This window comes from Siphateles boraxobius, unplaced genomic scaffold, assembly GCF_051911475.1.
Source record: "Siphateles boraxobius isolate OS27281-9 unplaced genomic scaffold, OSU_SipBor_1 77, whole genome shotgun sequence".
Classification (NCBI taxonomy): Eukaryota; Metazoa; Chordata; class Actinopteri; order Cypriniformes; family Leuciscidae; genus Siphateles; species Siphateles boraxobius.
The window spans coordinates 18,717,751-18,733,300 of NW_027509205.1; the positions used below are offsets into that span (position 1 = coordinate 18,717,751).

General features: G+C 37.8%; 1 protein-coding gene and 1 pseudogene across 2 annotated transcripts; one reads left to right on the forward strand and one right to left on the reverse strand.

Annotated features, from left to right (window-relative positions):
- Positions 1–6: 6 nt before the first annotated feature.
- LOC143725755 (protein-glutamine gamma-glutamyltransferase K-like) lies at positions 7–5,676 on the reverse strand. Its single transcript, XM_077218479.1, has 14 exons — positions 5,541–5,676; positions 4,870–5,240; positions 4,561–4,752; positions 4,187–4,438; positions 3,971–4,089; positions 3,127–3,234; positions 2,864–3,041; positions 2,633–2,771; positions 2,361–2,553; positions 2,129–2,282; positions 1,758–2,042; positions 1,444–1,604; positions 1,223–1,359; positions 7–556 (listed from the first exon to the last, which is right to left on the reverse strand). Exons 2-14 carry the CDS (start codon positions 5,237–5,239, stop codon positions 412–414), a joined length of 2,433 nt encoding a protein of 810 aa, XP_077074594.1. The 5' UTR covers position 5,240; positions 5,541–5,676; the 3' UTR covers positions 7–411.
- A 3,914-nt stretch (positions 5,677–9,590) lies between these two features.
- LOC143726034 (protein-glutamine gamma-glutamyltransferase K-like) lies at positions 9,591–15,335 on the forward strand (annotated as a pseudogene). The gene is made up of 11 exons (XR_013198375.1): positions 9,591–9,866; positions 10,267–10,383; positions 10,547–10,654; positions 10,749–10,926; positions 11,019–11,157; positions 11,243–11,435; positions 11,535–11,688; positions 11,771–12,054; positions 13,232–13,390; positions 13,561–13,697; positions 15,024–15,335. The product of XR_013198375.1 is annotated as a protein-glutamine gamma-glutamyltransferase K-like (transcript).
- Positions 15,336–15,550: the final 215 nt, after the last annotated feature.

A 15,550-nucleotide genomic window follows, 5' to 3' on the forward strand; every position in this document is an offset into this window, starting at 1 on the left:
ACAGTATAGTATGCTGGGAATATTTTATTGGATGCTGAAGCTACACAGGACAGAGTAACCATCACCATGAAGTAATTATTTGAGTTTTCAAAAGAATGAGGAAAAACCAAAAAATCAAAAATTAAAAGGAAAAATAAACTTGATTATGATGAGTATAACATTTGTAAAGCCCATAAATGCCATCTCCGAAAATACTACTAAATAAAAGAGTAACATATGATTAAGATAAAGAGACAACAGTGTCTGGCATAAAGCCTCCTAGATCATGATTAAATGCATCATAAGAGGTTTAAGGTTTACAGATTGTAGGTCAAATGTAACTAATAGATGCTTGTTAATTCTGCAAATGTGAGCGCTTTCTATTGAGTGGAGCCTTGCCGTTTATTCTCTGTTGGTTATTGGATTGGTTTATCAGTGCTGTCTGACCACAAGGTTGGTGAATCCATGCACCTGAGTGAGCTGAGGACAGTCAAATGAAGCCAGAAGTTTCTGCTGGCCGTGACACTTGGGAACAAACTTCTCCGTCAGGCACACAGTGGCATGTCCTGCAATGTCACTGAGGAAGAAAATAAGAATATTTAGTATTTTTGTAATCATTTTTGTTAGATTAAATATTCAAAAACTGTATTTTTAACACATAATATAATATAATATTCCTATAATTTTATATATTTATATTTTAAAAGGTTTTTAAATACTTTTTTTAAAACTTAAATAGTAAACTGTGTAGAAAAATATACTATTATTTAATATTACTTTTTATATTTTAATCTATTTTTTAATACTTTCATTTCATAGATTAAATTATTAAAACTATACAGCAACACAATATTATTTAATATATAATTTATATTTTAATTAATGTTAGATGTTAGTGTTAATGTTAGATTAAATATTCACAAACTAGCTACATATTACTATAATTGTAAACATTCATATTTAAATATTTTTTTTAAAAGATTAATTTTTAGATTTAACAGTAACAAACTGTATAAAACAATATTATATTACAATATAGAATTATATTATAATATAATTCAATACATTTGGTTAAATAAGATCTTTAGCAACACAGTATTATTTAATATAACTATAATTTTTATATTTGAATGTGTTTTATTAGATAAAATCATCTAAAACTGAATAGCAACACAGAAAGAGTGTAGAGCATTGTGTTCATCAATGAAATTAATTTAATAATTTAAATATTATAGTGTCTTACCCATAGTTAACAATTCTGGGGTGCTTCAGTCCAAGTCCCACAAAGCGGAATACAGTGTTCCTTAGGACACAAGGCAGTGGATTCTGGAAGGTGATTTTGACCGGCACTTCTTGACCCAGGACTGCGTCACATACAGGCTGAGAAGAACCACATACAAGACACAATTTAGCACTAAATTATTTCAGCTGATCAACAGAAAAAGTTGAATACTTTAAACTCACAGCGAGAACTAGATCTGGAGTGCGCAGCCTGAAGCTGTACTGGGTGGCCAGAATCTGCTTAGTCTGAGCGACGTGTCCAAAGAGGTTGAGCATCAGTGGGGCGTGATCCACCAGGTGCTCCTTATACTCGTCATAACTCAGGGTCCACTCCATAGGTTTGCCTATAGTGGGAAAAGTGATATGCTTTCATTACGAGTCTCTATTTTAAATAACTAACAGATTGTGTGCTAATTTGCATTATTAACTTTACACATAAGCTGCACCAGTAACTGTGTGGTCTCATGTATTGCAACTCAAACTTGATAATTTCTCACATTCAGAGGGTTTGAGCTCGATGCATGTCTGGTCTCTCTTCAGGAAGGTCTTCCTGACTCCAGTGTAGTACATGGCTGCTGCATGGCTGTGGAGGGTGACGCTACGAGGTGAACTGCATTTGTTTTTTAGATTGATGCAAAGCACGGCATCTTTTCCCACACACAGTCCATCATCCTTCAGGCTGACTTCACAGACAACATCCTCAGCGCAGGGCAGTGGGTATGTGCATCTCCTGGAGCCATGACGAAGGGCTGTCTCTAAAGCAGCACACTTCTCCGAAGAACCTGATCAATGGAAGCAGGAGGAGATGTCACAGGTGAGACCATGAATCTTAACCAGATGTTTTAAGAGACATGCATGTGGTTTTTACCCAGTGGGTGTTTGTAGAGGTTTGTGATATCTACACGCTGATCTGAGCCGACGGCCTTGGTGCTGATGCAGTGACCTACTACATCCTTCTCAACGTGGACAACACCAAATGTCCCATCGCATTTCCGTTGCCAGTAAACTTTATCACTGTTCACCTAGAGACACAGCAGGAATCATTAGTCATTATGTTAATCTCTGTATAACAGAATGCCATATTAAAGGAATTAACGCACTTCTGCAAAAAGGAAGGGCACGTCATGCTTCAGGAAGGTCTGTCCACTGCGGATCGCAGCAACAGATGTTGGGCCGCAGCGGAAGAAGCCCTGGCTGGTCAGCTGAGGAGTGGAATCAACCACCTGCCAACCTCCAAAACCAGATGGCAGGTCGGGACGAGCCATCCAGGCCTCATTCCACACATGGTAGTTCCTACACGAAGAGAAGAAGAAAGACAATCACTTCATGCACATTCAGAGGAACTTTTGGCGTTGATGTTCATGATACTTACCAGATTGAATCACGGTTCATGTTATCAATCAGCTGAAATTTCTCATCAAAATAGACGTCCCTTGTCAAACAAACGTCAGTGTCATGAGCAGAACAGAAGTTTGAGACCGGACGAACAGGAATGCCCAAACATCTCAACACTACGAGAAATTAAAGAAGAATCAGAGCATTAGATCTACAACCACTTTCTCAACCCTTTAATTCTCCTTGTCCATTCTGCCTGAACTCTTACGTGTGTTGGTGACTCCAGCGAAGGCCAAGCTCTGTCCATATTTGACCGGTATTCCTCCACATTTGTGGAACTGTTTCAGGATGGCACTACTGCTGCACCAGGAAGAAGGAGAAGTTCCGTCTCCATAGCAGTTTGACCAGTTGCCCACCAACACACCACAGTCTTTGTTGGCAATAACCTGTTGAAGAGAGACGATTGAAAATTTTGTTTTTATGCCTCAAGCTTCATTCAACATCAAATTCAGGAAGAAAATGAATACTCACCATGTCCGACACCACTCTGGAGATGTTGATGGGGCTTCTCCATCCTGAGCAAGGGGAACAACTCTTCTCCAGCACATACAAACATGCAGCCAAGACTCCCTCCTCAAACTAAGAATCAGATGACAGAGTGAGGAAATTAGATATCATGATTAAAAAAAATAAAAAACATGTACAGCAGGGGTCACAAACTTCACTGAATCAAACTTAATTTTAAAAAAAAAGTTTTTATTGTGTAATTGGATTTAAATCCTATTACAAACCTAACATACACAAATAAAAAGCTCAACTGCTCTAACAGAGTCTTTTGAACGGTTCTTTTAAAGAATCAAATCATAAGAGTCAGGTTTGTGAATCTCTTTTAGTTCACTAGTAAGACTTCAAGCTCATGACTCCAGTAAGATTGATCTCGTCTCACTGTCTACTCTGCTTGTTTAGTGTTGCAATGACACCTCAGATTGTATTCCCTGAGAACGACAGTCCCATTTAAAGACCAGAAACTTTATATTTCAGTTAGACGGTCAAAATAAAACTGGAGTAGCTTTATTGTACGCCAATCGACGTCATCAACGTAATATGCTTCCAGTTCGTAGATTGTTATGGGAGCGATCTGGTTTTGTTATAGATAAACCCTGTGGAATATATTACCCTAAAGTTTAATAATCATTTTAGAGAACTACTTTGTAACATTATAGGCTAGACCAAAATGTTGAAAGTTATTTGCAGGATTTTACTGTTTTCAGTATTACAAACAGTTGGGGTTTCTCAACATCCCCTTTGAAATCAATTGGATTCACATCAGTCTCTGATATGTGGTAAACTCTAGTGATGAAAGTTTAACTCTTACTTGACCAAAGTTCCATGTCCTGCAGCCAATCTGCTGTTTAGTTCCATAGTAGATTCTGCCCATGTCGTTCAGCACATACTCAACTCTCTCCGCCTCTTCATGCAGGTACACCGAATCATCTGAGAACAGAGAACATTGATAATGTTTTAATGTGCTTTCTTTCTTTCCGCATTGTAATCTTCATATAATCAGGTTTCAGGGTAATGAAACGCGTACCTTTACACCAGGGGTTGAACAGCATGTAAATGTCATTTTCAGGAACACATGGTGAAGTGAACCTTCCTCCTGCACAATAAGTCACGACACTGAGTTGGTATCGTCCAACGCAAGCAGTCGGAACAGAGTGCACACACAGTTTGAGTCGGTTTTGGCCCTTTTCAACAATCTTTGCCCCCCAGCAGTCTTTCTTGAATTCTTCCACTATTGAAACGACCACATGAGTGCCGTCCCGGATGGATGCGATATGACCTGTAAAGCACACAGAAGAACAAGTGATTCAAGTGAGCGTTGAAATGCATGTTCCTCCTCTACATACACTGTATCTGCATGCCCTATACTGTCATCCACGTACAGGTCATACAGTGACTAACCTAGTTTCAGCTCCAGGTGGAGTTTGTCACAACTGGGATTGAAAGGACGGCACAGATCAACCCACATATAGAAGCACTGTCCTCTGCGGACGATGAGGTGATCATCAGGGAAACAATGTGTGTGATGCTCCTGACGATTCTGTCCGGTCCTGCACTTGATAAGATCGACTTTACTCACCCGGAGGACAGTTTCTGAGAAATCGAAAAGGCAGAAGACAGCCCATTAAATATCAAACAGATCATTCATTGCGTTATTACAATAACACATTTCCCATCATGCATTGCAGGACAAAGATCTACAACTCTTACCATCAGTTCCACAGACTCGCTTGATTGTGCAATCTTCCACGCTCTGCTTGATGACAACTTCCTTAGTCTCATAATTGCGGCATGGGGTGACATAGTTGCAAGGATTGGGGTATGGAGTAGCGCAAGGGTTAACACAAGGGTCAACACAAGGGTTGGCGTAAGGGTAAGGGTAAGGATAAGGGACAGAGCAAGGGTTTGCACAAGGGTTAACATAAGTTTTAGCGCAAGGGTCCACATAAGGGTTAAAGCAAGGATAAGGATGAGCCGGTGGGTGGCATGTTGCTTTCCTGCAGTCGTCCGCTTGCAGTTTAATGGCTGGGAAACGGCCGATGGTGCAGAGGTTTTTGTATGGGTTGTATACAAAAGGCATGCTAGGCAAAAAAAGTAGTGTGATAAGTAATAAGTCATCACATGGTTAACAATTCATAAATATGGTCTCCTGGATGCTTTTGTTCTCAAAAATATCGGACCAATATTTTTAACTTACTTTCACAATACCAGAAAAGGAAAGACTTTAGAAATAATAACCTGTTAAAGATGGTGTTGCTGCTACAGGAATCTTGATAAAAACAGCCTATGAATTCTAGATAATTCTAGTTTTCTAATACCAACATATGTCCACATTAAAAACAGATAATAAGTTTCAAACAATGTCAAAGTTGATTACTTACATGTTTTTAGTCCTTGCACTTGTTTAAGAGTAACTGAACCGAGAACTTGATGTACAGAAGTGAACAGTAAGTCCTACTTTAACCAGCTCGTAGTTTGACTCCACAGTAGACAGGATTTTTATACTTTATCCTCATCTCCACCCCATCCACAGCTCATAGCAGAAGAATGTGGAGAATTGTCCTCTTAAGAAAGGGATCAAAGTATTTTGAGTCACACATGTTCATTTTAATGGATTCTTTTATAAAATTAATTGGACAAATTAACATCTTAGTTTAATTGTTCTGAACTTTTAAACTATAGGCAGAGTCGTTTTACAGTCATTTTCCTGCCAGAGCAGGTCTGTTCATTTAAGACGCTGACGTTGGTCATAAAAATGATGAATATATCCTTTATTTATTCCTATACATTAAAGGTATGAGAAACATTATGTAAGCAAAGTCTGCATATTTCTTACTGACCCTGTTTGTTAATCTTTTTTACATCGTTTAAGAGAGTAGTGAGTAATTATTTATACATTGTATGACTGGCATGATTAGTCAGAATCAAAGAGCCGTGTAATAAAATAAAATAATTTATTTTATGTACATTTGAAGAAATGAAGCTCCCTTCAACAAAGAGATTAGATCAGGCATTTGAAGGCAAAATTGTCTCAGACACAATATTGCATGGTTATATTAAGTTAAATTGCAGTACAGTTAATTGTCAATTACTCTTACATTTATCTCTGATGATCGTCGGAACAAGGACTCTTTTATGTATGACTTTTAGTGAGTTATTAAATAGAACGACTCACAAAATTGGAAGGAAAATATGAGAAAATATGAGAATGAAAATTCACATCCAAGAGAATTTATAAATGAATATGCTGTTTTATTTCCATGTTTTAATCTTAATTATTTTTTTCACTTTTTACTGACAGAGGGTGCAGTGTTGCTCCAGACCCCATGCATTCAAACACCGGCCCCTGCAGTGATAAAGGAAGAAACATCTCTTACTTGACAAGTGGAAGTAAGGATCTGATGTCATAACTTCAAATCAGTATGTGCCCTTAGATTTATGAACTATGTTATGGAAGACAGTGTCAAGCATGAATTTTGTCCTTTTCTGAGACTATAGACTATAGAAACATTATCTGATCACCATCCCAAACCTGAAGCTTATGCTCCACCCTGGGGAAAATTATAAGAAATATCCTTTAATAAGACCAATTACCGTAAGTCAAAATGACCTAAAAAACATCAATACCTCAGCATTTTAGCTTATTATTACTAAAACAATGATTTTACAAGGGCTTTAGCAAATTGATATGACATAACTGTAGTCTATCTAGAAATTCTGGTCATACTTGATAGAAAACAGTAAAAAGGACAGTATTCTTTCTTTCTTCTCATCCATCCATCGGCAATAAAAGCACATGAGTTAATTGAGGAAAGTCAAGTGATGCGAGTTCAAGTGGCATTTTGGAAATAAATGTCAGGCTCACTGTGGTCAGGCTTGAAATGTCACTGAAAAACAGTTAGAAAGAATGAGAGATAATTATTGTTTGATCACTAAAATTACACGGCAACAATCTCCAATTTCATTGTGTTCATCAGACGGCAATAATTTAGTTAATCAGTGAAATCAATGTATGGGGAGGTGTAGCACAGTAGATGAAGAAAAGTTGCATGTTCAAAACTCTCAAGGAGTGCTTAATGAGTTTTCAACACTGAACTTCTAAAAAACATTGTTGCCCTGAAAGGATTGTCAACTGGAAGGAATTGCATCTCTTAAATGACTCTATTATGTATTATAATAGCAGACAATTATTATAATGCTTTAGTCTGTCATACCCATAATTAAACATTCTGGTATTCTGCAGTCCCAGTCTATCAATCATGAACATCATGACAGCTGGAAACACACAGGACAGTATGGATGTTCACTGGATTTGTGCTGGACAGCGAGAACATGCATTTGGAAAGGTTCGGATATTATTAAAAGAAACCTTGAGAATTGTCATGCTATGATCTAGTGTCATTCTGAATCACTTCTTTAATTATTGTGACAAAAACTTTCCTGTTCAATAGATCTTAGTCAGTATAGCGCATGTTTAACTTTTGACAGGAATTAAAACAAGCATGTGAGGGATAAAATACAGTGTGTTCAATGGATTGTACTATTGTCAATCCAATTGTTCAGCTGACGAAATGTATTTTATGAAAAAAAAAAGAGTTGTAAAAATTATGTGATCTAGGATCTCTCTAGAGTTCGTGCTATTGTAAAGACTTTAAGTCTATCCCTCACAGCCTCATTTTCACCTGTTTTGTCCTTCAAAGTTAATGTATTTGGTAGGAAATAACACAATATAAAACAGTGTTGTGACATAATATATTCTAATCTGCATTTAAAACCCACCTGGTAGCCCTTCTCTATATGCTGATTGGCTGAGCCCTCAAGTGGGCAGGACTGACAAATGGTCAATAAATAAATAAAAATGGTCGTCTTTTGCAACTTGTGAAGCAGGCAACTCCTTTAGTTTGGTGTCCATATATTTATAATCTTGTGTAATTGGCATTAAAATATTGTAAAAAATTATAATTTTCGTTAAGTAATTTTGTATTTTAGTGGTAGTTTGAGAAGCAGCATTTAGTAGCAACATTGCAGTTCGTGGTTTTACTGTGCAACAGAATGAACCAGACTAATATTTGCACGTCATTTAAATGCAGTATAAGTCACCAAGTTTTAATCTTAAAGCTTTTCAATTGACCAATATAAATTACGGGGGGAAAAGTAGGTAAATAGGTGCCACCTATGGTACAGTAGGGCGAATACAAGTAGGTCACTTAATCTCAATCATTACAGTATGTGTAGATTATTTCATTACTAAAAAGCAGCGTTTCGTTTATCCTAAACAAGTATGACATGAGATTTAATGTAGCCATTTGGATCATATTTTTAAAAACAATGCCACAGACAGAATAGTGTCCCACATCACCTTTATTCACTTTGTATGAGAAAATTGCTTAATTATCTGCTTAGTCTGACAATTCTAAATAACAGCTCAGAACCAGAGCAATTATACTACAGTGTTCATGTATAGTACAATGTACATTTGACTCACCATGAATAGAATTTATTTCACACACTATGGGCAGTTTGGGTGGAGCGGAGGTCATTATATACCCGTGTGTAGCAGAGAAAAACATTTGAAGCGACAGTAGTTCATCCCAGAAAGACTTAGTTTCGCATACTGAGCTCTCTCAAAACAATTATTCTGATTACTCTGTAAATAAAGAGATACAAGTCATATTCATGGACAAGGACTTCTAACATGTAAGTATCAACACTCCTTATTTTAAGATTGTGACCTGGTTTTATTTAGTATGTAATCATTCCATTTAGAAAACTAGCATTTTAGATCAGGTAAGAAAAGGAATAAAGTACTAGTCAAAAGTTATACTTTATTCTTCAGATTTTTATTCTAATTAGTCTGCCATCTTCTAAAAAATAAAGCAATTGTAGAAGCCATTTATTTAGAATGATTAACCATCTAGGATGAAAGCTTTGTTTTATAATTTGTCCATTCGCTCTCTCACCTTTGAAGCTTAAAGTATGTCTTGTGAAAATATTTGCACTGGAAACAAACTGGAATTGGAAAAGCGGGAAGGGGAACGCAGCCAGTCAGTTTGCAATATCAGCCAGTGCAGTGATTACAAAGGCACACAAGCATGTGGAAGTCATGGTAAGTGCTTCAAACTCTTCTGACTGCACTGCATAGAGGGGATGAAATTTCAAATTTTAAAGTCTGATTGTTTTTTGCTCTTGCTTGTTCTCAGATGCAGTGCTGCAGGTGTGCTCTTAAGGCAGAAAAGGCCAAAATCGACTAGAGCATCACACAAATTATTATGAGAGTGATCACCTCATCATCCGTAGAGGACAGTGTTTCCAGATATGGGTTGAGTTGACACAAGCTTTTATTCCGAATAGAGACAAACTTCATCTAGAGCTGATACTTGTTCAGTTATAGCCTTCTTTAACAACCACATGACAAAAAGTGTATTATTTCTATGCTCACTGGAATCACTTGTTCTTCTGTGTGCTTTACAGGTCATATCCCATTCATCCGAGACGGCACTTATGTGATCGTTTCAATAGTGGAAGAATTCAAGAAAGACTGCTGGGGAGCAAAGATTGTTGAAAAGAGCCAAAACCGACTCAAACTGTGTGTGCACTCATTGGATGATACCAACTCAGTGTCGTGACTCATTGTTCAGGAGGAAGATTCACTTTACCATGTGTTCCTGAAAATGACATTTACATGCTGTTCAACTCCTGGTGTAAAGGTACGCGTTTCATTACACATCTGAAACTCAAACACACATATGCTGACAAGCTTTTAAGCAGAGAAGTAAAAATAGAAAGCACTTTTACATTTATTGCAACAACGTGTTGCATCGCGTCGCAACAGCTAGAAACTGTCTACACTGGACGTGACAAAGCAACCAATGCTAATTTTTCCCTTCTATGAGAAGTATCGTGAGTGCTTGGAGTACGTCAAATATAGAACAAGGCATCAGTTTACCGTCAGGATTTATTGTGTCGTGTCGCATCCAGTGTAGACAACACCACTGATTAAAATGTGTTATATTGTATTTTGTTGCATCACTTCGCACTGCTCGTTTCCAGTGTAGTCATGGTACAACTCTTCAGTTAAAATTAAACTTTCTCTTCTCACTCTATCAGATGATTATATGTACTTGGATAACGACTCAGAGAGAGTTGAGTATGTGCTGAACGACATGGGCAGAATCTACTATGGAACTAAACAGCAGATTGGCTGCAGGACTGGACTTTGGTCAAGTAAGAGTTAAACTTTCATTCATATACAGTTTTACAAAACTCAAGCCTGAGATTTGCGTAGAAAGCCTGATATTTTGCAAACTATTACCAGAATAACTGGTTAACTGGCTGAAATGTTTCTCAATCTCAACATTTTTTTCTCTCTCTGATCTGTGATAAGTAGTTTGAGGAGGGAGTCTTGGCTGCATGTTTGTATGTGCTGGAGAAGAGTTGTTCCCCTTGCTCAGGATGGAGAAGCCCCATTAATATCTCCAGAGTGGTGTCGGACATGGTGAGTATTCATTTTCTTTCCAAAGCCTAACAAAATGTCTGATTTGCTCTGTTTTGCAAAAAAACAAACATTTTCAATCGTCTGTCTTTAACAGGTTGTTGCCAACAAAGACTGTGGTGTGTTGGTGGGTAACTGGTCAAACTGCTATGGAGACGGAACTTCTCCTTCTTCCTGGTGCAGCAGCAGTGCCATCCTGAAACAGTTCCACAAATGTGGAGGAATACCGGTCAAATATGGACAGAGCTTGGCCTTCGCTGGAGTCACCAACACACGTAGGAGTTCAGGCAGAATGGAGAAGGAGAAATAAAGAGTTGAGAAAATGGTTGTAGATCTAATGCTCTTATTCTTCTTTAATTTCTCGTAGTGTTGAGATGTTGGGGCATTCCTGTTCGTCCGGTCTCAAACTTCTGTTCTGCTAATGACACTGATGTTTGTTTGACAACTAATGTCTATTTGGATGAAAAATTTCAGCTGATTGATCACATGAACCGTGATTCAATCTGGTAAGTATCGTGAACATTTGTGATGTCACCAAAAGTTCCTATGAATGTGCATGAAGTGATTGTCTTTCTTCTTCTCTTCGTGTAGGAACTACCATGTGTGGAATGAGGCCTGGATGGCTCGTCCCGACCTGCCATCTGGTTTTGGAGGTTGGCAGGTGGTTGATTCCACTCCTCAGCTGACCAGCTAGGGCTTCTTCCGCTGCGGCCCAACATCTGTTGCTGCGATCCGCAGTGGACAGACCTTCCTGGAGCATGATGTGCCCTACATTTTCGCAGAAGTGCGTTAATTCCTTTATATTCTATCATAAATGGTTTAAATGGTTCTTTCTCACATAAATGCAATATATGCTACATTAGTAATGTTTCTCATGTTCTAGGTGAACAATGATAGAGTCTACTGGCAGCGGAGATGTGATGGGACCTTTAGTGTTGTTCACGTTGAGAGAAATGCTGTAGGTCACTGCATCAGCACCAAGGCTGTCGTCTCAGACAAACGCTTTGATATCACTCACCTCTACAAACATCCACGAGGTGAATACACATCTCAGTATGGTAACAGTCACACTTGGGAAATGTCTTGAAGTTAAATGTCAACTTTATTAACTTTGATCAGGTACGGAGGAAGAGCATACTGCTATAGAAACAGCTATTCGTCACGGCTCCAAGCGATGTACATACCCATTGCCCTGCGCGGAAGATGTGACCATTAAAGTCAGCATGCATGGGGAAGGACCATGTCTAGGCAAGGATGCTGTGCTTTCCATCATTTTGCAGAATAAATGTAACACACCTCGTTCCATCACCCTCTACAGTCAAAAGGCAGCCACATACTACACCAGAGTCCATAATGCTTTAGTGAATAGAGCCAAGTGAACATTGAGCTGAAGGCCAGTGAGGGTAAGTGATGATAAAAGCTTGAAATCAACCCTGTATTATATGAGAGAGAATGCAGATACGTCTACATTAATACAGATTAGTGTTGTCAAAAGTACCGACGGTCGGTACTGAAGCCGGTACTGAATTTTGAAAAATGTGACTCTTTGAGCGCTGTTGAGTGGAATTGTAAACATTTCTGATTGGCCATTGTACCCACACGCAGATTGGATATATTTGTGATTGGCTACAATGATCAGCTGTACGATTCCAGTTACTTTTCCGCTCAACAGCGCTCAAAGCGTCACATTTTTTCAATTTCAGTACTAGGTACCGAAGTCAGTACTTTTGACAACACTAATACAGATTCATTTGAAAACACATCTTTTTTACTCTGTTTTGGTGTTCCGTCCACACTGAGACAGCGTTTCTGTCCTGCGAAAACTGAGCTTCACGAAGACACTCTCCAAAATAGATAAGGGGATGGCAACATGCACAGTGTTGCTAAAGATAAATGTTCTTTATATTACATTCCTGCAAAGATGGCAGAAGATTTACTCACAATTGCTATAAACCACACATGGAATGGCGATTGAGTGTGTCCTGGATGCACCTCTTAGTGTTGGGATAGTACTAAAATGATGGTGCCAGAAGAATAGTGTGACAATTTAATTGTGTCTCGTCTTTCGGTATCATCTCTGAGTTTTTATTACATTTTACGCATACACAGTAAGATGATTTAAAAGAATAGTTCACTTCAAAATGAAAATTCTGTCATCATTTACTCACCCTCAAGTTGTTCAAAACCTGTTTGAATATATTTCTTCTACTGAACACAAAAGAAGATATTTTGAAGAATGTTGGTAACCAAATAGTATTTTTTGGATGGGTACAATGGGGTACATCAACTGTTTGGTTACCAACATTCTTCAAAATATCTTCTTTTGTGTTTAGCAGAAGAAATAAACATGAAGGTGAGTAAATGATGTCAGAATATTCATTTTGAAGTAAACTATTCCTTTAATTTTCGAATATTTCAGTGAGGACAAGAAACTTTTGGAACACTTAAAACGCTAGTGTGGATGGAAACCTTTAGTGTGGTGTCTTGAAACGAAAGCCATTTTCAAATGTATCTAGATCTATGTACAGTACCATGCAACTGTTTTAAAAGGAGACTTGTTTATCTCTTTTCATTCTATAGTCCAGACTCTACCGTGGATCCTGCGATATGACGAGTATAAGAATCACCTAGTGGATCAGGCGGCCTTGATGCTCCATCTCTTTGGAGGTCGCTCAGACCAAGCAGATTCTGGCCACTCAGTTCCACTTCAGACTGCGCACTCCAGATCTAGCTATATCTGTGAGTCTAGCAGGTTCTCTCTTTTAAACTCTTTATGGGTTGGTGATGGCCTAGAAGACAAGGGTTACATGATTATTGGTGGGAACTGGCCATGGATTTTACAGGAAAGTCCTAACCCTAACCCTAACCCATAAACTTAAAATACATTAAATAAATTGTTTACCTTTCAGCCTGTATGTGATGCTGTCCTGGGTCAAGAAGTGCCAGTCAAAATCACATTCCAGAATCCACTGCCTTGTGTTCTAAAGAATGTGATATTCCGTATTGAGGGTCTGGGACCGAAGCATTTCCCAATTGTTAGCTATGGGTAAGATAAATTTAACACGATCTCACAGGAAAACAAGTACTTTACAAGGTGATGATTTAATTTGAACTTGTGCCGTGTTAGAAAAAAGTACACATTAAAAGAAGTCTTAAACATAACCATCTAGTGGTGCACAATTAATCATATCGCAATCGCGATGTCAAGCCTATGCGATTATATGACGCAAAATACTGCGATTTTATGGAATAATTCAATTTGGGCTGTCAACGTTAACGCATTAAATTGATTAAGTATTGATAAAATATTTAACGCAATCAACACAGCATCCATTAATTTTTGTCATCCACCCTACATTATATGATCCCGCTCTTATTTGTGCAAATGCTTTTAAACCATTCATGCGCTGCCTGTGAATGTCCTGACTGCAGTGAGACACAGAAAGACACACGCCAGTATCGTGCACACAGACAGCATGCCAGAATACAGTTATCTTTAGCGCTTGACCGAATAATAACACACACAATTATACCAAAATGTCCGTTTTGTCGAGTATCTTCATAACATAAGAGCAGCCTTATGATGAACGTGAAGAGTTGTGAGAGAATGAGTCGCGTGTGAGACCCGCATCTCTGTCAGCACTGGCTGGTCTTAAAGGGACAGCAGCCAATAAAGCTTTCTGTCAGTAAAGTTAATCAAAGAACAAAGGGAACAGAGACAATTACTGACTGCTCTTGACTGAATAACTTTTGTAGCTTTAATAAGGATTAGTCTAGATTTAATTTATTATTATGCAGAGCAGACTGTTTGATATAACTTTGTTCAATTTCTGTATGTCCTACCTGTTAGACAGTAGGGCACAGGCAAATATGACATTTATTTTATACTATTGAGACAATAACAAGTTTGCAGTAATGCAAAGATGTCACTATTTAATTTTGTAAAAAATTTAGTTGTTGTTGCTAGTTTGAGTAGAGAAATACACATTTCAGCATTATCACTAATCTGTGTGTGCATTTTACTTGAGAACCAAGCAAGTTGACTTGCAAAAACAATTTGTTTATTATATCACAAACGCAATTTTGACCACAATAATCGCAATATGACATCGTGCAGCCCTATAACCATCACTGGTGCGCAAGCAGATCGTACAAGACCGAACGAATGAGATTTGAGATACAAGACAGAACGAATTAGCCATCAATTTGCCAAAACATAAAATAGTTGTGAATTGCCAGGAGCTTGTGTTGGATTAATTATATATATATATATATTTTTTTTTTACTGTTATGATACAATTGTATTAGGAGATGTAATATGTGTTGTTATGATGATGTTAGTTTTAGTATGTAATAATTCTCTTTTTCTCAGTGATATTGCAAGCCTGGCCACAGTGAACCTGACAGAGACATTTATTCCAGTGCGACATGGCACACAGAAACTACTGGCGTCCCTCGACTGTCCTCAACTCAATCAAGTGTATGGTGTTGCAAACATTTCTGTTAAACAGTGAAAAAGTACTTCAATTAACTAAAGAGAAGAAGTGATTGTTTCTTTGGACTGTAAACTTGTTCATCATGATCTCAGAGGAGAATGCACTCAGGGTGTTTTATGCCTGATATTTTTTCATCTTGTCATGAAAAAAATAAAAATTAAAAATAAGAATAAAAAGTTTTGAAAACTTATATATTGTTGTTTTTTGTTATGGTGAATATTTCCTTCATTTAGCCATTTTGTTTATTATGTGCTGCCTCAGCATTAAGAACAATGTCAATAATTTATGCACTTTGATGTGTGATTAGGTGCGAACTACGGAGGAGCAAGGAGGAGCTCGGCTCCCCTTAATAAGACATGGGCTACCCTGAAAATGTGATTCGTGAAATTTTGGGGGGGTCTCA